Source organism: Crocodylus porosus, unplaced genomic scaffold (genome assembly GCF_001723895.1).
Source record: "Crocodylus porosus isolate Cpor-Errol unplaced genomic scaffold, CroPor_comp1, whole genome shotgun sequence".
Classification (NCBI taxonomy): domain Eukaryota; kingdom Metazoa; phylum Chordata; order Crocodylia; family Crocodylidae; genus Crocodylus; species Crocodylus porosus.
In genome coordinates, this window is record NW_017728938.1 from 1,830,436 (window position 1) to 1,850,989 (window position 20,554).

Genomic DNA, 20,554 nt, shown 5'->3' on the forward strand with positions numbered 1-20,554 from the left:
GAGGAGGGAAGAGCCTTCAGGCTAAAGGATGCTGACACAAGAACAAGTTGCATATGAACTGGTCGTAGCTGAACTTAGCCTGGAAATCAAGAGGAGGCTCCAAGTAGGGGCAAGAAACTGGTGTTGAGATGAACTTCCCCAGTGAAAGGGATTCTGTGCTGTGGTCACTGTAGTAGGGGCTGTAAACACAGAAAGATCTTATTTCTTGATAAGCTGTGGGTTGGACAGGGAGGATTGCCTAGAGGACACATGGGCTCTGCTCATGCTTACAGCTGTCTCCAGCCACCCTAACTCCCCTTTCTGGTTCCCCAGGAACTCGGAGCAGTGCCAAGACAGACTCCCAGGCCAGCGATGATGAGGCAGCCAGCGAAGTGTTGAGTCACTGTAGCAGTGCCAGCGAGGGCACCAGCGTTGCAGAGGAAGGCACTGGTAAGTGAGGGGCAGGGTGGCAACAGCTGTCTCTGGGGTAGAGAAAGGGGACCCCAGGACCCAACTGGAATGCCATGTACAAGTGATAATTGCAGGCAACCAGGGACATGTGCAGTGCATAGCACCACAGAGCACTCGGCTTCCCTTCATCCTAGCCTTCCCACGTCCTGGGCTTGGGTGAAATTGCTCCAGATTTAGCTGGGAGCTCTGTCCTGGGTGCCCACACAGCAGTGCCCCTCAGCAGCTACCTGCCGTGCTCTTTCAGTCTTGAATCCTCACACATAGTCCTCACTGACCTTTTCTGGGGGGCACACTTTCCAGGCCTCTATGTAAAGGGCTCTAATAGATGGTGCAGAAGGCCTTGCATGATAGCTGTCCCCCTCGCTCCAATGTAGATGCCTGTGACCTTGCATAGTGCCAGGGCACAAGGTCATGAGGCTGCTGTTCTCCAATGCCTGTGGTTGGTATGCCTGGGAGCGAGTTCAGGCGCCTGATGCTAGGGGTGCTGCAAGGCCTGGCCAGGGGTGACAGGCTGTCTTTCAGGGAGCGACACAGTGGATGAGCAAGCTCAACAAGAGGAAGTGGAGGACAAGCTGAAGGAGTGCATCGACAATGTCCTGGACAAGAGGTGAGTGGGGTTGGCACAGGCTGAAGGCTTGCCCTGCCCCAGGGCTGCACCTAATCCCACCCTGCTGCTGTGTCAGGAGCTCTCAGCCCTTCCCTCAAAGCTGCACAACCCAGAGACCCCGGATACCTGTTCAGAGAGGAACAGCACAGGTCACAGGACAGGCTTTCAGAGTGCAGCTAGTTGGTCCCCACCCTTGAAAGGAGAAACTTGTTGAGGAAGGTCTCCATCCTGGTAGGAGCTATTGCACATGGGGAGTGGAGGTGCTGCTGCTCCCCTGAGAGCCCTTTTTGTGGGCAGATGGAAATTCTTAGCACTAGGCATGTGAATCCACTGATGCTACTCTGGAGTCCCTCTGTAGAGCTCACTAGATGAGCAATAGAGTAACTGGCCTCCAGTTGACCCTGTGGCCTTGCCAGGGCATCCATCACTCTAAGGATGCCAAAGCAGAGCTGGGAAGTGTTGTGCCCTGCCTCTCCTGCTGTGGTTTCTGCTCTGGGTGCTAGATTGGATACAGGTCACTTCTGCCCCACTCTAGCAGGGTTCTCTATGCTCCCAGAGCACTGCCTTGTTTCCCAGCACAGTCTCTGTTTTCTCCAGTGCCAAGACACGGCAGGTGGCTCTGGAGAACCTGCGGCTTGCCTTCTCCTCCAAGATGCTCTTTGACTTCCTGCTGGAACGCAGGCTCACACTCACAGACTCCTTGGAGAAGTGCCTGAAGAAAGGTATGGCTACCCTGCCCTGCCCTATCACTCCAGTAATACTCATTTGGGGCATGGCTGGACATCTCCCTCAGGCCAGGGCTGTAGGCTGGGATCAGTCCTAGTCTGTAACCTGGATCTTCTTGTGACCTCCACAGGTTGTAGCAGAAATGCGCTGGAGGGTTGGAGCTCTGTATGAGAGGTTTAGCTGTAGGAAATAGGGACCTAACGGGGCCTCTTCAAACTGCCTAAGGCAGCACATCAGCAACTGAGTACGTAACTCTGAGGCAAACACCTTTCCACTGCCTTACAAGGCTGTCCTGCTGCAGCTGGCAAAACAACATTGCGTGCGTTGCTGGCTCCATGTCTTGGAACTGCCCCTGCCTTTGCCACCGGTGTGGGGTGCTCTGGTCTCAGCTCTGCCCCCATAGGCTAAAATCCTTAATGTACCAGAAATCAGCCTGCCAGGGGCTGGCTGAGCTGAAGAGAAGCACCAAGTGTTCAGCTCCTCTTGTGCAGGTCAACCACCTCTACCTGTCAGTGGATGGACATCTGTACTGTTACATCAGCTCAAGGCACAGGCATTAGTGCTATCATGGGGGAAGGTGAACCATGATGCTTACCCCAATGTCTGCTTCACACTACAGGTAAAGGGGAGGAGCAGTCTCTGGCTGCTACTGTCCTCACACTACTGTGCCTTCAGATGGGCTCCGGCCCCGAGGGGGAAGAGGTGTTCCGCAGCCTGAAACCCCTTCTCATCAACATCCTGACTGACGCCTCGGCCAGCCCCGTCTCTCGGCAGAGCGTGAGTATTGAGCTCCTTTTCCCATTATGCCGTGGTCCACTTGGGGTGAGGGCATGAGGGAGCAGGGCTGCATGTGCTGCTTATGACAGAGTTGGTGCACTTTGAGGGAAATTGGGTGGGATTCGCCTCAGGACATTTCAGAGAAATGTTGAGGATGGGGCAGGGTGCTGCATGCCCTTTGCCTTCTATCTGCTCTTTGAGGTTTGGTCAAGTTCCCTAGGAAACTGTTGGATCCTAGGCCTGTCACCACCATCATTGTGGCAGGCCAGTAGTGGAATGAGAGTGACCAGTTGTGCCACCCTCTTGCCTGCAGAGGGGCATCTGTGAAGGCCAGGAAGTGTGTGGGCGCCTTCCCTACTCCTTCCTGCTTTCCACAGAGGTTACGAAGCCAGGCCCATCCCCAGAAATCAATCTCACTTTTTTTTTTTTCCCCCTCTCTGGGCTCTCGTCAGTGTCCCTGGTCCCTGCTGGACTTAAGATTGTGGAGCTAGCCACTAGCATGGAGGCTGAAGACAAAGCCAGCCCAGCCCACATTGCCCCTCTCTGAGCAGGGTGATGCCACCTGGTGAGGGAGCACAGGCCTTGAACTGCACCAGAGCCATTCTTTCTAGTACAGGGTGGGCAGATCCTATGATTTTAACAAGCAGGCTTAGACCTGAATGAGCACAGTAGGGGGTTCAGCCTCAACTGAGGATGGAGAAGGGGTTGCCCCTTTTTTGCCTTCTGTAATCCTCCCCTGTGTCTGCCTTCAGTGTGCCGTGGCCCTGGGGATGTGCTGCTATATTGCTGCTGCGGATTTGGAGGTAAGGAGCTGAGGCCACCTAATCCTTTAAATAGAGCAGCCAAGAGTTCTTGGTCTTCCCCAGAAGGTGAAAGACTTCACCACTCCTGCCACCCCTGCTGATTTCCCTTCCAGCTGTATGCTTCTGGACCCATCCCATCCCACAGCCCCTGAAAGGCTGTTCTTCAGAGCCTCCTTATGTTGTGCCATCACTTGGTCATAGCTATTGCTATTGATCAGCACTTTGCTGCTCCAGGGGAGGTGGCATCATCCCCCAACCATGATATGAGCCTGTGGGGCTGCTCGTTTTGGGTGGGTGGGTGGCAGGGAGGGAGGAGTCCTAGAAGTCACCAGGTCTAGCCTCAGTGTTAGTGACCTCCCCGCCACATCTGCAGTTAGCGGCACATCTCTGGCATGGAGCAAGATAGTAGCTGTGACCCTCCTCCTCCCGACAGCAGCTGTCTAAAGAGCCACTGGGCAGATTGCCAAAGCAGAGAAAGATGTGGGAAGGTTGCGACCTTGCTGTGCACCTGCTCCCAGGTTGACTAGAATCAGAGTGGTCCTTGACCCTGAGTTTGCATGCTTTAACCTCTGGGTCCTGTTGGCATCCACAGGTGGTAGGATGGCCCTGGCTCTGCTGGGAGAGCCAGCTGCCTATGACCTGGGTTACTCCTGTCCAAAGAGTGCACTTGCCATCCAGAAACTGGCTGCTTCTGGGCTAGCCAGGTGATACTCCAGGGTGAGCAGGTTAGCTTGAGGCTCCCTGGCCACCTTACCTCGTTGCCATCTCTCTTCCAGGACTTGATTTCATGTCTCACCTGCCTCGAGGGCATCTTCAGCACTTCCTGCCCAGAGGAGGGCAACTCCATGCCTGCCCAACACAGTCCTCTGCTCCAGACCTTGCACTGCAATGCCCTCCAGTCCTGGTCCCTCCTACTCACCATCTGCCCCAGCTCCTACATCAAGAAGATCCTGGACAAGTGAGTTAACCCCATCCTACCAAACCAGGGTTTCCACTGGCTTGTGATGCCCAAGAGAACAGCTGGTATTGAACTTCTCATGTTCATGTATGTGCTGTGGCAGGAACTGACTGTCATGATGGGCTGGGAGAGGAGCAGTAGTGGGTGATGGGGTAGGTCTGGCTGTATTAAGACTAAGGGTGCATCAATAAAGATTTTTTTGGCCAATGCCAATGATTGATTTATTAACCAGCCATATTGGCCGGTACCAAACTGATAGCCAATATGTAGCCCATCAGCATGGAGAGCAGAATCCAGCTGGTAAGTCGGGAGGGTATAAGGGCACAGATTGAGGCTGCCATGGTGAGGTAGGAAGTAGGGCTGGGGCAGGCGCTGCCCAGCCAGGGCAGAAAATGCAACCCTGCTAGGAGTTGGAGGAGCTGCGAGGGGGCTTGTCCAGGAGAGGGAGGCAGCTCTCTGCTGCTGTGCGCACCCCTGAGTGGGGGTGCATGAAGTGGCAGGGAGCTGTCCTTGGGGTTGCATTCACCACCCTGCCCAAGCAGCATCTGCCCCTGCCCCACTCCCTCACCATGGGGGCCTTGATCTGCCTGCCACCCCTGTCACACCCCTTCCATCCCACAGACTTACCAGCTTGGGACTGCTCTCCAAGTTTCTGGGCTTCATTCCTGGCCGCATGCATGCTGCGGCTGCACATATGCCTGTGGCATTTATCAGTGACATGATTGGCTACTTGGTGAGCAGGGGCCATGCCACTCTCTGTCAGTAAGAGGTAGGGCAGTGGGCTGGCAACATGCACTGCTTCCCTTCTCCACCCCACCCTGCAAGGTCTGTCTTCTGGCTGTTTGTTGCCCTTGGAGATGCCCCAGGTGAGCACCACAAGCCTGATGCCACCTCTGTGTTAATCTCCTGCCTTCTTGCCACAGTCATCTACTCAAGCTGCCGCTAATGCTGTCCAGCGACAATGTCAACCTACGCATTGCGGCAGGCGAGACCATCGCGGTGCTCTTTGAGCTAGCCCGTGATATGGAGGTATGTTATCCTGTGGAGGGGCCTGAGCACTGTGGCACTTGCAGTGTGGGATGTGCTTGGTGCAAAGCCAGTTCCCTCTCTCTCCTGCCTTCTGGTCCAAGGACCAGCTTCATTTGTCTGGCTTTCTGTCCTATGGAGAGGTCAGCACCCAAGGGAAGACTGGCATATGGCAGCTTTCTGCTACTTCCCTTGCAGAATTGGCAGATTCAGGCTCAGCTGTGATGCCTGAGCTTGGCCCTCCAGCAGTGAGCAGCATCAGCTGGCTTTCCCTCTACCTCATGCCCTTTCCTTCCTACGCTCTTAGCCAGCTCCTACTTCTCCCTTGCCAGCAGGGGTATTGTGAATGTGGATCTGCTTGAGCTGGGCAAGAGGAACTGTGGGATCAGCTCCCTCTTTTGGAACCCTGTGGGGAAACTCCAGCCCCAGGGTAGATGGCTTCTTGCCCTTGGTTCCCCTCTGCCCTAAGTAGGTGCCAGGCTGTGGGAAGCGAGCTCTATGCCAGCATCTCTCCAGTGGCTCTGTTCCCTACAGGAAGATGATTTCTATGAGGACACCGACCTCCTGTGCACCAAGCTGAAAGCCCTGGCCACAGACAGCAATAAGTACCGGGCCAAGACAGACAGGCGGCGGCAGCGCTCCATCTTCCGCGACGTGCTGCATTTTATTGAGGTGCCTGCTGTGCTGCTGCCCCAACTGGGGGGCAGGGGGAGGGCGGCGCGAGGGTTTGGACATGATGGATTAGTCCTGTAACAGCAGTAAAGTTGAACTGGTCTCATCCAGGAGAAAAACCGAGCTCCAGGGCTACTGTGCCTCTGCTGAGGGAGAAGGGGCTTATCTCTGGGGAGAGCAGTTATTCCCCCATCAGAGCTGCAAGCTCTTGATCTGTAGGGTCTCCTAGGAAGCAGTGCTCTGACCCTGGTGCCAGGCATCCCCCATCCCCTGCTTTCATCTACCCGGACAGGTTCTCCCAGCAGGCAGATGGGTTTTTAAAGAGTCTACTCTGGCTTCGGTCACAGTAGCTGTTATCTCCCTTCTACCACTTCCCATCCCTGAGTGCTCTGAATCCAAGCCTGGAGGACAGGTCTGGGCCTGGCATGACCACCTCCTGCTATTACTGCCAAGCAGCCTGGGGTTCCCCCCATGAACTGGTGGCAGGGTGAAAGCTATGGATCCTGCCATTGCACAAGAGTAGGTGGGTCAGTGGTGTCTGTCTTCTGGAGCTGGCCTGGCATCACCCCTGTGACCCCTGGGTTAGTGGATGGGTCAGGCGTAGTATTCCTTGCTGACCAAAGGGATTGGTGGCAGAGACCACTTCGCTTTCCTCCTGTTGTCAGGGCTGGTGCCCTGTCTATGGTAGAAATAAGAAGTCAGGCTGGAAGTGATTTCCATAGGTCACCTGGTCCAGCCCCCTGCCTGAAGCAGGATAATCCCTATCCTAATCATCCCATTCATCAACAATCTAACCTCTTAGTAAAACCACACAGTCAGCCCTGACATAACACTCTAATCTGCAACAGATAAAGCAGGGAGACCACAGCATCCAATGTCTTGCTGCTGTAAAAAAGTTCTTAATATACTTTCAAGAGCTCCTGGGTAGAGGGCCATGCCCCTACTACAAGGGAAGTCAAAAATCTCCACAGTCAGAACCAATCTTACCAAGGAGTGAAATTCCTTTCTGACCCAAAATATGGCTATTGGTCCGATAGCCAGACCCTCTAGCCAGAAACTTCTGCTTTCAAGTTCCAGTAGGAGCATTGGCACACCCTGGTCACAGTCCCCAGCTTGGGCTGTAGCCTCATGCTTTGCCGCCTCAGCAGGGTTGCATGTGAGGATGCAGAGCTTGGGACTTCTCAGGAATTATCTTAGCCCTGCTGGGGATTCTTGCCAGCACAGTTGTTTCTGCTGTCCCAATATCTTCTTGGCCAGCAGGGAGCACTGTCACCACAGGACCAATGTCCCTAGCTCCTGTGAGCCTGGAGGACAGGGCTGGAGATCCAGGGCCACTCATGGCATGAGTGACTCCAGGGAAGTTACCAGGAAGAGGGGTCTGAAAAGATTGGACTGTGACTAGTAAGGTCCAGTCATCAAATGACTTAGGATTTGGGGTATTACTGTCCCACCCTCACCCACTCACCAGCCAAGTTCCAGGCATTATGGAACAGCAAGTAGCTGGTACCTGTGGTGGCACCTCTCCTCTCATGGGGAACTTTTGGCTGCCTGGAGGGCAAGTCTGAGCTGCATGGGTGTCTTGGTGCATGCTGCAAATTCCTTGCATTGTTCAAGGCCTTCCCCTTTATGGACATGTCTCTTCCATGTCCCTTGTGGTTGGGGCAGGACTTGGTGTTTCTGGACTACCAGAGGAGGTGCTGATACCCTTTTCACTGCTCCCAGAGTGGCGAGTTTCATGAGGAGACCATCAGGTTTGGTCTGGAGTGCATGTATGTGGACAGCTGGGTCAGGAGGAGAACATACGACGCCTTCAAGGAGGTTCTGGGCTCTGGAGTCAGGCATCACTTGCAGGTAGGGCCAAGGGGTACATGAGAGGCCTGGCAGTCTGCTGGGGAAAAAGAGAGATCTCTCAGGTGAGAGAGGGCAGGAGGGGAAGTGCACATCTTGGGTGCCTCAAATGGGTGTTTTGTTTGTGACAGGGCCAGGTTCTCTGGGTGTAGGTGTGTGGGGAGGAGTCATGGAGCCCAGCCTTATGGCAGGGACCTGCTCCTGGCCCTCAGCCCAGCACACGCCTATCTAACAAGTCCCTTCTCCCCACCAGAATAATGAGCTGCTGCGTGAGATATTTGACCTGGGCCCTCCACTGGTGCTTGATGCTGCCGCCATCAAAGCCAGCAAGATCTCCCGCTTTGAGAAGGTGTGATGCCACTCCTGGGTAGTATGTTGGCCCTCTCCCATCTGGCACCAGAGTCCCCTAGTCCTGAGAGTGGGGAGTGCAAAGCATTGTCCACAAATGGGGCTCCGCTCCTAGCTCTACTGGTGGGGACACCCCTGGAGGGTGTATGTATAGGGGCATCAGGGACAGGACAGCCCAGCTATTTGACCCAAGGGAGAAATGGGTAAGCTGGATAGTGGCTGGGACCTGGGCTTGATGAGAGATGCCAAGAGGAGAGACTTAGTATGCCTTGCATACAGGGAGTGGCATCTATTATGCCCAGGAGTCTCCAGAAGGGGATTGAAGTCTCTGAGAGCTTTGTCTCGGGTCCTGTCTTTGACTGTTTTCCTGCACCCCTCTTTGCTGGTATACCTCCCTTACTGATATAGAGAGGGGACAGGTTTGGAACCCTGGGGGACTGGAGAGTCACAGAAGAGCTAGGAGCCCTGGCATGGAGTCCTGAGCAACCCTGCTTTGGCTTGTGGGACAGGGAAAGAGCTTACCCCACTAGTTCACTGCTCCATTTAACTCCCCTAGCTTTATCAGCCTGAGTCTCCAACCACAGCCTAACCAGCCTGTCTCTCCCCCAGCACCTCTACAACTCGGCCGCCTTCAAAGCCCGGACAAAAGCCAGGAGCCGCGTGCGTGACAAGCGAGCCGACATCCTGTAACAGGGGCTGCTCGCTGCGCCCCCTGCTTCTGCACAAATCCATGGACTACAGACCCCAACCACTGTGATGTAGGGAGAAAAGCGGGAAGGGAGTGGCACCAGATGCTCCCCCTTCCCCACTCCTGGAAGTGCAAAGCTCATGCCACATGCTCCCTCCTCCAGCTCTGGGGGCTTTTATACAAGAACAGAACCATGTATGAGGGTGTGGATTGTGGAGTCAGTGTGGCAACTATGGGCCAAGGCCCTTTTTATTTTTATTTTATTTTTTAACCAAAAAAAGTAAGCGAGGTTTTGGGAAGTGGGGAAATCCTTGCCTCCTCTACTCCTGCTCCCTAGTTGGTGGCTCTTTGCCTCCCTCACACTTCCCTCCCTCTCTCCCTCTGGCTGTGTGTGCTAGACCAACCCCCTCCTGCCTCCTCCAGTAAATCGGTCCAGTAGGCTGCCAGCCATGGTCTCCATGGGGGTGCCATACATCAAAATGTAGCTTGCTGGGGCATGATGAAGGGGTAACAACAGAGGTGCTGAAGGGGTTTCCTGTTCCATGCCCTGCTCTGGTGGGTGCCTGATGTAGACTGGCTGAAGCAGATATTGGAAGATGCTGCTGGTGCTGCTGCTGGTGAAGTGCAGAGTGGAGTGGGGTGCTTTCCCCGCCCCCCCCCTCGTGAATCCCATCATGCTGTGCCAACATCGCAGTGCTGCTGTCATGTCACTCAGGGCCTGCTTGTGTAGACCTGTCCTCTATTCCCATGGTACGGGCCTGTCTGCCTCTTCCCTTACCCTAGAGCAGGAGCCACTGGCTTCAGTGGCATCCCTGTGTAGCACTTGGGCCAGACCAGCCACCCAGGCCCCTGTGGGACTAATGGTTCTCTTATGTCTTGGTGCTGGGCAGGGCTGTTCGGGGGTCTCTTACTGCACTAAAAGGGTGGTCTTTAGTACAGGGTGCACTCACAGCAATGAAAGAAAAGTCTTTCCATCATGTGTGTGTGCCTGCTTGCCTGTCCTGGCTCCATGCAAAGGTCAACCCCCCTCTCCCTGCTCCCTTGGGGGGAACAGGCACTGTCCCCAAAAGGTTGACGGCACAACTCCCTCATAACACCGAAGTTGCCTCCTGTCAGTCCAAGCTAAAGCCTGATGGAGTCAGACTGGGCCAGGTATGATGGAGGCTGGATGAACTCACTCTCCCCTGTGCTCACCCCAGCCCTGGGACTGGGCAACCTGGAACAGGTCAGAGATGGGAACTTGACTGCAGCCAATTGGGGCAGAGTGGGTGTGGGGCTACTGTCAAGGCTCTGAAATGCCCAGGAGGGCCACAGGGCTAAGCACCTGCTTTTAAATGATTTGTTTCTATCCTGTGGTGTAGATTGTAGTTGTGTTGGTCTAAGGACATAAACAAGCAAGGTTCTTTACTGAATCTGGTATCTTTTATTAAACCAACTCAAATAGTTGGAAAAAGTCTTCTTTGCAAGCTTTAAAGTACAAATACCCTTCACCTATAGTAAAGCAGCCAGAGGCTGGTACTTACTCAAGACATCCAGTCAGTTAAAATGTAAATTAAGGTAGTCAATAGGTGAGAAATGGGGCACTGAGGAGGGGATAGTAGTTGTAATCAATGGAGTGGGGAGGAGGGAACGAAAGACTATTGCTGGTTTAAAAAAAAAAAAAAAATAGATTACTTGCAGAGTTGGATGTCAGATTGGATTTATGGCACATTATAACCTATGTCTGTATTTAGTCCATGATTATTTTTATTTTTTTATCCAGTCTATGAAAGATGTTTTATAAATTCCCTTTTAGGACTAAAACTGAGTGACTTGAGAGAGAGGGTAGAAAATATGTAGGAGAAACCAAACAACCACCACCAGAATGAATGCACACTGAAAATCTATCGAAGACGAGAATACCCAATTACCTGTGGGGGCACATTTCTTACAAGAAAACCAGTCTCTCAGTTCTAATCCTCAAAGGGAATTTACAAAACACCTTTCACAGACAAGGTTATAAACTTCACTTCTTCAACCTACTAAATACAAAAAATCTTTCCCTATTCCCCCCACCTGTCTCTCACCCTGGCAAAGGGTATTTGTACCCAAAAGTCTGCAAAGAAGAATTTGAGTTGGTTTAATAAAAGATGCTGGATTTTCCAAAGAGCACTTATCTGCATTGTTTTTATCCTAACACTGTCCAGAAGACCCTTTGGCTCTGACCATGTTTCTGCCAGCCCAGCCCGTGGCTGAGGTAGGATAGGGGCTAGCCCTACCATCCTGCAAAAGCCATTTGGTGCCTTTGGCTGGGGAGCATAGCAGGGCACCAGTTCCTTTCCCATGGCTCTTGGTGTCTGGTGAGCATTAGGGCCATTCCCTTGCTCCTTGCATTGACTTCAGCCCTGGGCTGAACTGTGCCAGCTGAGGTTGGAAAATGCATTGGGCAACAGCTTGGACTGCAGTGGTGGCGAGTGGAATGATGACTCAGAAGCAGAGTCCGTGTCCCATCCCCCTTGTCCCAGTGACCCAGCTGTGCCTGAGATATATGCACCACAGGTGTAGGGTGATTCTTCTGACCCCTCACTGTTATGCTGGCTGGTGGGCTAAAGCTTGGTATGGAAGTTTGCTGAATGGATTCCAGCTTGCTCTGCAGAAGAATCATGTTGCTTTACTTTGCTGGGGCTGTGCCAAAGCAGTGCCAGGCCTCCAGGGCTTAAAGAGCCAAATGCAGAGAAATGACACGGCTGAGCCATTGGAGTGTGAGGAGGGCAGGGACTTGGGGGAAGGGAGCCCCACTTTGCAGCAGCTCCTGAGTGAAACAAGTGTTCCTTGGGCTGTCTGTCCCCACATGCCATTGGGGTGCCTTCCCAGGAATGTATTTATGTGATTTTATAAGATGAGGATTATTACTATAATTAAAAGGCTCATTGAAGAGCTGCTTGGCAGTTGTTTTGGTGCAGAGGGCACATGGGCTAGGATGGGAAGGTAGAGGTGAGCAGTTGGGAACCAGGGAGTGATGAGTTGGCTGCTCTGGTTCCTTCCTGACCTGCAGGGCTGTGCTGTCTGACTCCTCACAGTGGCATGTTCCCCCCCATGCCTGAGGGGGATGAGCAGAAAGGGCAGTTTTCATCTAAGCTCCCCCCAGCATCTTTGCTAATGTGGGGTATGCTGGGCTTACATCCTGCTCCTGAGGACAGCTTTGAGTTTGCTGCTTTTGTCCTGGGGTAAGGACCAAACACCCTCTGAGAGAAAATCCTGACGGAACAGGCACCAATCATGCTTGCTGCCATGTCTGCCCTGCAGTGTTCTGTACCAGCCTTCACTAGGCCAGTTCCCACTAACTACCCCTGATCTCTGCCTTGCCTCACCCCACCCTGTTCTGCCCAGGCCCCTCTTGCCAGCATCAGCTGAGCAGCTGTGACAGGCAGAGGCAAGGTACCAGAACTTCAGTGCCCTGGGCCCAGGTCCCTCTGCTGGCACACAGTAGGAGTAGAAGGCAGGGGTGCTGTGTGCCGCCTGCTCCCTGTCAACTGCCCAGTTGCAGCCTCAGCATTCACAGCACAGACCAGGCCTTGGATCCCTTCTCCATACCTGCCCTTAGCTCTGGGTCACAGGCAAGGCCCTGGAGCCTGGCTGTTGTGGTACTGCAGCAGTTCAAATAGCTTTTCACTGGAGGGATGGAGGCATACACGCCCAGCTGCAGCCATTGGCTTTGTTCTTGAGCTGATTCTGTGTCACCCTAAAGGCCCTTGGGGGCTGCCCTTCCATGGGCCTGCTAGGCAAAGTTGGAGGCCCCAGGGGTTTCTTGGCCTTTACCTGGCTCCCAGGGACTGCGAGACTGCTGTAGCCTCTGTTATGTGGGCTGGGTGGGAAGTGGTCTGAACCATGCGCTCATTCCCATTAGGTTGGGTCTGAGCCAAGACAGCAGCCTGCCCTCCCTGCTGTATCATTTGTCCCCTTGGGCCAGAGCGTTGCTGTGCTCCTGGGGCAGGTGCAGGCGGTGAGGCTGTCAGCAGGGCATCATGGCTTTATTGTCATATATAAAAAGATATATGTAGAAAGGATGGGTGGAGGAAGCATTGGTGTGTGAGCTGGAGGGGGCAGTGGGGGGAGGATTATAAATAAGGCGTTCCTGTAGGGAAGGGAATGGGGGTTCTCCACTTAACAGAGTAAAGTCCTCTGCTCCTGGAAGAGGCCCCAGGTCAGTAGTGATGGTGCCCCAATAAAGCCAGCAGTCTACTGTGGCCTCAGGGGGTCCCTGCAGGGGTCAGTTTACCCTGCAGAAAGTGGGGTGCTGTCTCTTGCACCAGTGTCCTAGAAGTGCCAAGCAGCACAAGGCTTCCACTGTCCCTGTCCAGGGCCGGAGGGCACAGCAGACAGGGCAGCGTGGCTCAGGTCTGGGCTCCAGGCTCCGTGGCATTCAGCCGGCTCCACAGCTGCAAGCTGGTGGCTCTCATCTGCCGCACGGATTGCTCCTGGCTTGTCAGCCACTGGGAGAGGATGCGCAGTGACTCACTCTGCAGGACTGTGGGCCAGGAGGAAATGGGTAAGATCCTGGCCAAATGAACCCTCCCAGGTATGCAGCGAAGCCCAAAACTTGCACTCACCACACACTGCCCAGGGCATGACTTCCCTGCAGCCTCCACTGGGGGGGCAGTAATGCCCACAGCTCCCCACTACTGGTACAGCAGGAAGCTGGAGCTCTAAATGCCCCATGAAGCTGAGGGCATCTCTGCTTGCCCTGCAGTGTCCCAGGTGGTGAGGCTAGAAGGTGGCTCCAGCACCCTCAGCTGAGGGGCATCTCCCCAGGGTGGGATGCTTAGGCTGGCAAGGGGGCGGTAGGCCCAGCAGGACTCCCCCAAGCACTGAATCCTGCCTGCCCACAAGCCCAGCTTGGGCTGCTGCCCCCATCCCAGGGCTGAACTGGTTCCTCAACCTAGTCACCCTTGGGCTCCCTGCCTGGGCTGTGGGGGGGTGGGGGTAGGAGGGGGGACCAATCCAGGCCTTGCCTGTGACTGCAGCACAGCACACCATCGTCCCTGGAGTAGGATGGGGCTGTGAGTTGTCATCCCAATGCCACCCTCAATGCCATTCTTGCCATCCCAGTACCACTCTCCAGTCCTCCCTCTGTCCTCTCCAGGGCACAGGCAGACAGTGTCAGGTGCAGAGAGCTGATGGAGTCCCACAAAAGCAGTCGTCCCCAGATGAATGAAGGCGGCATGGGATCAGAGAAGGCCTGTGTGGTTTGCCCATGCCTGCTGTCCCACGTGCTAGGCCATGGCTCCCAGCACAATTCCCATGTACTCACGAGGGGGAACCCTTACTCCCTCAGTGCCAATGGTTCATGCCCCATGCAGGCAGGTGCTCAGGACAAGGGAGGTGAGTGCTCTGCTCCTCCAGGGTCCCTAGCAGGGCCATGGCCTGCCCCCACCAATGCTGTCCTACTCCCTGCTTGCCCAACCCAGGCCAGACCCCTGTGGGATCAGTGACGGAGGGACCACCACGTACCGCTAAGGTACACGGCCAGCGTGGCAAGGATGAGGCTTCCCATCACCAGCATCCCGAGAAAGGTGAAGAGGGCCCGGCGGCAGCAGATGGGACTGAAGCAGGGGCAAACAGGGTCAGGGCGGATGGGGCGCAGCATGGGCAGAAGCCCATGGTGGGGGGTGATGTACCTGGCCGGGTGGGTGTGCAGGGCTCGCGGGGCATTGGGCAGAGATGGGTCATTCCCTGGAGGAGGCAGAGGTTAGGTTAGGAAAGCAAAAGATGCCAGCACCCCTCTGTGTGCACGTGCACACACCCCAGTACTGTGGCATCTCCTCCTGTGCCACAAGCTGGAAGGCAGCACTATAGAGGAGAGAAGCTGAACTCCAGTGCCACAAGGCTGGATGTAAACTTTGACACCACAGCACCCTGCCCACCGAGGATCTGCCATGCTGTTCCCATGCTAGCTCCTTGTCTGCGCCAGCCTGGACACAGCACAGGTCAACAATGGGCTTTCCAAGTGAGGGGCCTGCAATGCACCCTTTCAGGCTTCAGCCTGATCCTGGGTAGGCCTCACCCCTGTCCCACCAAGATTTTTCCCTTGCTGCTGAGCCATGTCCCATTCCCTGCCCTGTCTCTGGATCCCCCAGTTCCCTGGTGTGGGGTGAGATTTGGCATCCTGTCTTCATCCCCTTGATCCCGCCCCCCCCACACACACCCCATTCCCAAACAGCTGATGGCTGTGGCTCTACTAGTCCCCAACAGAGCCCCCTCCCCTCCTCCAGGACTGAAGGGGGAAGGTATCCTTGTTGCATCCCCAAATTTCCCTCTCACTTCACGCTGAGGTCTCAGTAATCCTCCTGTTGCTTCCCTTCCTACTGGGACTGGCAGGCTTTTGGGAAGATCCCAGATGTGTCCTGGCCAGCAGTGTGATTAGGATCTCTGGACTGAGTGGGACACCAGCCATGGTCTGGCTGGGAAGCCTACTACTCAGAACCACCCCCTTGCCCCACTTTGCATGTGTGCTGGGACCAGGTCTCACCTTCTGTGCCCTTGTGCCCCTCATGGCCCCCAGATGCCCAGTACAGGTCACTGATGGACTCCACTGGGTGCAGGTCGATGTCAGCCAGATCATTCCCGCTGAGGCTGAGGGGTTCCCCATCAAGGGCTGCTGCTGCTGTTGCCACTCTGTCTGCTAGAGAAGGAGGATCTGTGAGGCGGGGGTGGCTTTGCAAGGCTTGGTGATGGTGATCTCGTCGCATCCCACCTGGTCCATCCCTAGGGGCAGGCAAGGATTCTTCCCTACATTCAGCTCATCACAGCTTGCCCTGTTTGGGTGAACAGGGCCCTCACAGACTCTATAGGGCTAGTAAGGATCCTGTTCATTTCTGGCTGGCAATGGTGTAGGGAGGGGGTACACGGAACAAGGTGGCACTGTGTGGTGCAGGCTCTCCCACAGGCAGGCAGTCCTACCTTAGCCTGCCCTGGACCTGCCTTACACACAGCTGGTACCTTCCTCCTGCACAAGGCCGCCTTCAGCTGCCTTCTTGCACACTTGTCTGCTTCTGTGTATAGAGCAAGGTGCTGACTGAGAAGCCCATAATAGTAAGTCAGTAAAGTCTTTAAAAATTTAAGCCAGCAGTAAAAATACTAAGCAACCTCAGCTTGATTAAAGCTCCAACAGAGCAGAGCAAAGCACAGCACAGCCCAGAGCCACCTGGTTTTTGATCAGGAGCATTCAGAGAGCTTTCTCTTAACTCAGGAGTCAGCAACATTTTTGGAAGGGTGCCAAAAATACCTATGACCTTGACTTGTAAGATGTTGGCATGCCCAGGACAGGTGGTGGAGGGAGCCATGAGGGGCCTGATCCTTCTTGTGGCAATGCAGCCCTAGCTCCTTCCCCACCATCCACCCTGAGGCACACATGTCAAGCAAAATGCCTTTGAGTGCCACACACTGGCACCCATGCCAGGGGTTGCTAATCCCCTGTCCTAGCCATAGCTGCTGCTGTTGCTACCACTGCTGTTCTTGCAACCCTGGCTACCTTTAATATTGCTAGGTTGTAGGTAGCCTGCTTTGAGTGTTTGTGCTAGGACAGGGAGCGCAGGACTGGCAGGAGTAAGGATTGAGGGCTGGGGGGTGGACTGGGGCGGGGGGAGCAGGGGGCAGAATGGTGCAGTGCACAGTCAGAGCTATCAGGGTGTGGGGTGAGTAAGGGGCCCCTGGCAGAGGCGGAGTCAGCACAACATAAAAGTATGGGTGCAGTCAAGCAAGGTTACAGACCCAAGAAAATTTTTTATACTGCAAACTTTTTACTGACAACCCTTTTTTATTTTATTTTTTTACTATGGTTGATGTTAAACCCCTAAATTTGAACCCAGCCCTTCTGACTGGGAGCCCGGCAACAGGGCAGGGCTTGGCAGAACAGTTACTTTTCCAATATGTAAAACATGTATCAGTAAAAACATGTCAGAAAAAGAGTTTGACTGTCAGTAAAAAGTTTCCACATTGTCAGTTAAAAAAAAAAAATGTTCTTGGCTTGGTAACAAACACAGCCCAGCCAGCAAGACCTTTTGATGCCTCCTGATAACTCCAGCCCCACTTTTCTCTCACCCAACAGCTCCCTGTTACCAATGGATTGCTTCATTCCAGGTGTTCCCAGGGGCTGAGGCTGGAGCCAGACCCTTTCACAGTAAACCCATACATGGAATTCAGTCCCGTGAACAAGTGGGCTCCTGGGTAAAAACACATGCTGGGGTGTGTGGAGACCTGCAGGCAGAAACCTGACTCAAGGACAAAGCTGCACCAACCTCAGCAGCCTCTCTCTAGCTAGTTGTTCCAGAGGGTGACCACGCATCGGGCACATCACTATTCTGTGTCTCCACTTCCCCATCTGGAAAATGGGACTAATCCTTCCCTACCACAGAGGGCTGATGTTCTAGGAGGAGCTCAGGTACTGACAGGTGCCCTGTCTCTGACCTGCTCCTAGGTTTACTCTGCCTCTAAGCTTGAGGGGTCTCGGTAGGTTTAACCGGGGTGGTATTTGCAACGTGTGAGGCCACCAACTCATCCTCAACAAGACCCTCCCCTTGCCTCAGACCCCCAGCTTGGGCTGCTGCCATAGTTGATGCTCCATCTCCTGTTACCAGGCCTGGAGACAGCTGCTATGTCCGACCTTAATGCTGCAGATTCTGATACATACAAAAATATGCTGCTGTTGGATGCTCCCATTTCAGGGTCAAACTGTTTTGCTGCAGTCACTCCAGGACAGCAGCCAACCTCATTAGCGGGAGCAGCATGCTGCCCTGGTGAAACCTATGCATTATATGCAAACACAGGGGCCCATTAGCCCTGCCACCTCAATGTATGTGCCAGGGCTGACTGTAATCTAAAGCAGCAATCACATGCAGTCAGGCTCTGCAGCCACTGCCTCCCCTACCTGGCTCCAGCCCTTAGATCAGAGGCCCACTCTGCCCTGCTGCTGCACTGAAAGGCATCCTTGTGCTCACACTGAAAATACAAGGTTTGCTGAAGCCAGCTTGTTGTTCCCTGTCCTTGGCGGCTTGGATTTCAGCCTCCAGGATAAACAGCCATCTAGCACTGGCCAGCATAGACGTATGGCTGGGTTTGGTTGGCTTAAAGGCCCTTCTCCAGCCTTGGTGCAGGTAACAGCACGTGGTCAGCCCCTGAGTACTCAGTGATCATGCGCCAGGCTGCCCAAAATCAGGAGACTGGCTTAAAACAAATTACACAGGTCAGACATTTGGTCCTTTTGCTCTTGAGCCCTCACAAGCATCCAAGGCAAGTCTCATGCTTCTGTGTGCACCAATGACAGCTAGCAGTGAAGGGTACTGTATTCAGCGAACTCCAGGAACTGTGACTTTGAGAACACTGAGTCATGTAGACTTAATTCACAGGAGCTGGTAACACTGCACTGTAGCCCTCAGGCTGGCATGCTGGGCTTCCTCCCTTCTCTGCACACCCCACAAGGCAGAGAGCAGGTGGTGTCAAATGGAGCCTGTATTAAACCACCAAACCACAGCAGTACCAGCTCCTTTTGTCACCTTCCCTGTGCCCCCTAGTGCTCCATACTCTGTAATGCGTGTACTCGCTACTGCACCAGTGCTACCCAGTGGCAAAGCTGCCATATGCCAAGGAGGGATGGCCTACCTGATTTCTGAGGTGGGAGTTGAGTGAGGAGCAAGCAGTGACCAGCTGCATGGAGCAGGGCAGGGATCAATGCAATGATTGAACATGAAGTCACCCCTCCCCTATGCTCTGGGGTTGCACCCCTCCCCTTGCTGGAGTCACTGCTCCTAGGGGCCGTGCCCTATTTGAGCAGCCACCTTCATCATGGGCACCTTACTGGCAGCTGCCTCTCCATGTGTCCCTCCCAGGCCTGCACCAGGGCAGCCTCACAAGCTCTCTTAACCCCTCATTGCCCCTTGAACCATGCCCAGTGGGCTGGACATGCAGAGGGAACGGCTCTGCACACAGTACATGAGGAAATCCCTTCCTCTCTAGCCCAGCCCCATCCCATGCACCAGCTGTCACCCCCCAGCTGCCCCCTGGGTCTTTTACCCAGTACCTTCTCCAGCCTCCCTGGTCATTGCTGCAATGGCAGCCCCCACTGGCACGTTCTTCAGGCACCCAGTATCCGTTCTGAAGGAGAGCCTGGCGGAGCAAGGAGGCACAGAAGAAGTTGTGGAGGGCCCCTCTTCCTTCCCAAGGGAGCTGCCCAGGAGCTGCCACTGGTTCCTACAGCACCAGCTGCTCGGCTTAAAATAGGAATGTGAGGAACACAAGGAGGAGCTATAAATAGAGGTGGCATGAGCTGGGCAGTATGTGGGGGGGATGCAATGGGCTGTGTCTGGGACAGACACAACTCTGGGTAGCTGAGGGGCAGAGGGCCATGGAGCCCACCAGAGAGAGCTGGTGCTGAGAAGTGACCTGTAGTGAATATATGGAGATGGCCCCCCTGCCCTATGGATGCTTCAACAGCTCCTGATCCCTTGGGAGCTGCTCTAGTTCACTGTGCAAATGATGTCAACAGCTCATGTTACTACTACTGGTTACATTGGAGCAGTGCCTGGGTGTGAAATAGTTAAACCTTATCTCCCTGGGGCTTGAGCAAAGCATATCTGCCCTAGGGCACCAGTGGGCACTGGAACATGACAGAAAAGGAGTGGTTGTTCCCTTAACACTAGCAATTAGGATAATCTCCTGGGAAGTAAGGCACAGGATCATAGAGACATAGGGCTGGAAGGGACCTCCAGAGGTTATCTAATCCAACGCCCAGCCTGAGGCAGGATCATCCGCAGCCAAACCATCACATACAACCATAATCTAAACTCTACATAAGACTACCCTCAAACCTGACACAACACAGTTCTAGCCACAGGCAAAGCAGGAAAACCATGGCAGTCAATATCCTGCATCTATGAAATGTTGTCGATACATGATCAAGAAGTCCTGGGCAGAGGGCCACACCCCCTGTACAATCCCGACAGTCCATGCCAGTCTGACCATGGGGTAAAATTCCTTCCTGACCCCAAACACGGGGGTCGAACTGACCCTGAGCAGGAACCACTGGCTTTGGTCCCAGCAGGAGAATTGGCACACCTCAGTCAAAGTCCCCAGTCTTGGCTATAATCCAAAGCCTTAACTCCATCCCCTGTATCATGACCCTCTGATTTTTCTTGTCTCCAGACTACATAATCTCAACTTTTCCCTGTAAATCATGTTTCACAGTCCTCTAATATTTTTTGTTGCCCTTCAATGGCTTCTCTCTAATTTGCCTACATCTTGAAGCAGTGCCTAAAACTGGACATAGCACTGCAGTGGAGGCCTCACCTGTGCCAAACAGAGTAGATGATTCATTTCTTTGGACTTGCAAGAGTCCAGTTAATACAGAACAGTATGATGCTGATCATATTTTTGCAGCAACAGCACCCTGCTGGCTCATATTCAGCTTCCAGTCTTCTATAACACCCAGGTCCTTTTTTGAAGTCTTGCAGCCTTGCCAGCATATATTTGTGCATGAGATTGTCCCCATGTGCAGGTCTCCACACCTGCCCTTATTGAATTTCATTCTGTTAGCCTTGAACCATTTCTCTAGTTTATCAAGGTCATTCCTCATCCTTATCCTACTTTCCAGGGTGCCTGCATCTTCACCCAGCCTGGTG

At 54.0% G+C, this 20,554-nt stretch overlaps 2 protein-coding genes across 3 annotated transcripts in view; one reads left to right on the forward strand and one right to left on the reverse strand.

The window, feature by feature from the left end:
- IFRD2 (interferon related developmental regulator 2) overlaps positions 1-9,358 on the forward strand; it is a 15,904-nt gene extending 6,546 nt beyond the window's left edge. For both annotated transcript variants that reach the window (XM_019547442.1, XM_019547441.1), the window contains exons 2-12: positions 313-429; positions 973-1,057; positions 1,655-1,779; positions 2,403-2,560; positions 3,313-3,363; positions 4,140-4,321; positions 5,245-5,350; positions 5,882-6,019; positions 7,742-7,870; positions 8,121-8,216; positions 8,825-9,358. In XM_019547442.1, the coding sequence (XP_019402987.1) occupies positions 313-429; positions 973-1,057; positions 1,655-1,779; positions 2,403-2,560; positions 3,313-3,363; positions 4,140-4,321; positions 5,245-5,350; positions 5,882-6,019; positions 7,742-7,870; positions 8,121-8,216; positions 8,825-8,905 (1,268 nt within the window). In that variant the 3' untranslated portion in view covers positions 8,906-9,358. The remainder of the gene's footprint in view (positions 1-312; positions 430-972; positions 1,058-1,654; positions 1,780-2,402; positions 2,561-3,312; positions 3,364-4,139; positions 4,322-5,244; positions 5,351-5,881; positions 6,020-7,741; positions 7,871-8,120; positions 8,217-8,824) is intronic.
- A 1,702-nt stretch (positions 9,359-11,060) lies between these two features.
- LSMEM2 (leucine rich single-pass membrane protein 2) lies at positions 11,061-19,247 on the reverse strand. Its single transcript, XM_019547448.1, has 4 exons — positions 18,958-19,247; positions 15,412-15,564; positions 14,394-14,615; positions 11,061-13,410 (listed from the first exon to the last, which is right to left on the reverse strand). The coding sequence occupies exons 1-4, from the start codon at positions 18,977-18,979 to the stop codon at positions 13,277-13,279; spliced, it is 531 nt and encodes a 176-aa protein (XP_019402993.1). The 5' UTR covers positions 18,980-19,247; the 3' UTR covers positions 11,061-13,276.
- Positions 19,248-20,554: the final 1,307 nt, after the last annotated feature.

Coding starts and splice junctions, on each gene's coding strand:
- LSMEM2 (XM_019547448.1), bottom strand. CDS start 18,979: ATGACCAGGGAGGCTGGAGAAG. Junction 15,565..18,957: donor GACCAGGGAGGCTGGAGAAG/GTACTGGGTAAA, acceptor CTCCTTCTCTAG/CAGACAGAGTGGCAACAGCA. Junction 13,411..14,393: donor GCTGGCCGTGTACCTTAGCG/GTACGTGGTGGT, acceptor CCTGGCCCACAG/TCCTGCAGAGTGAGTCACTG.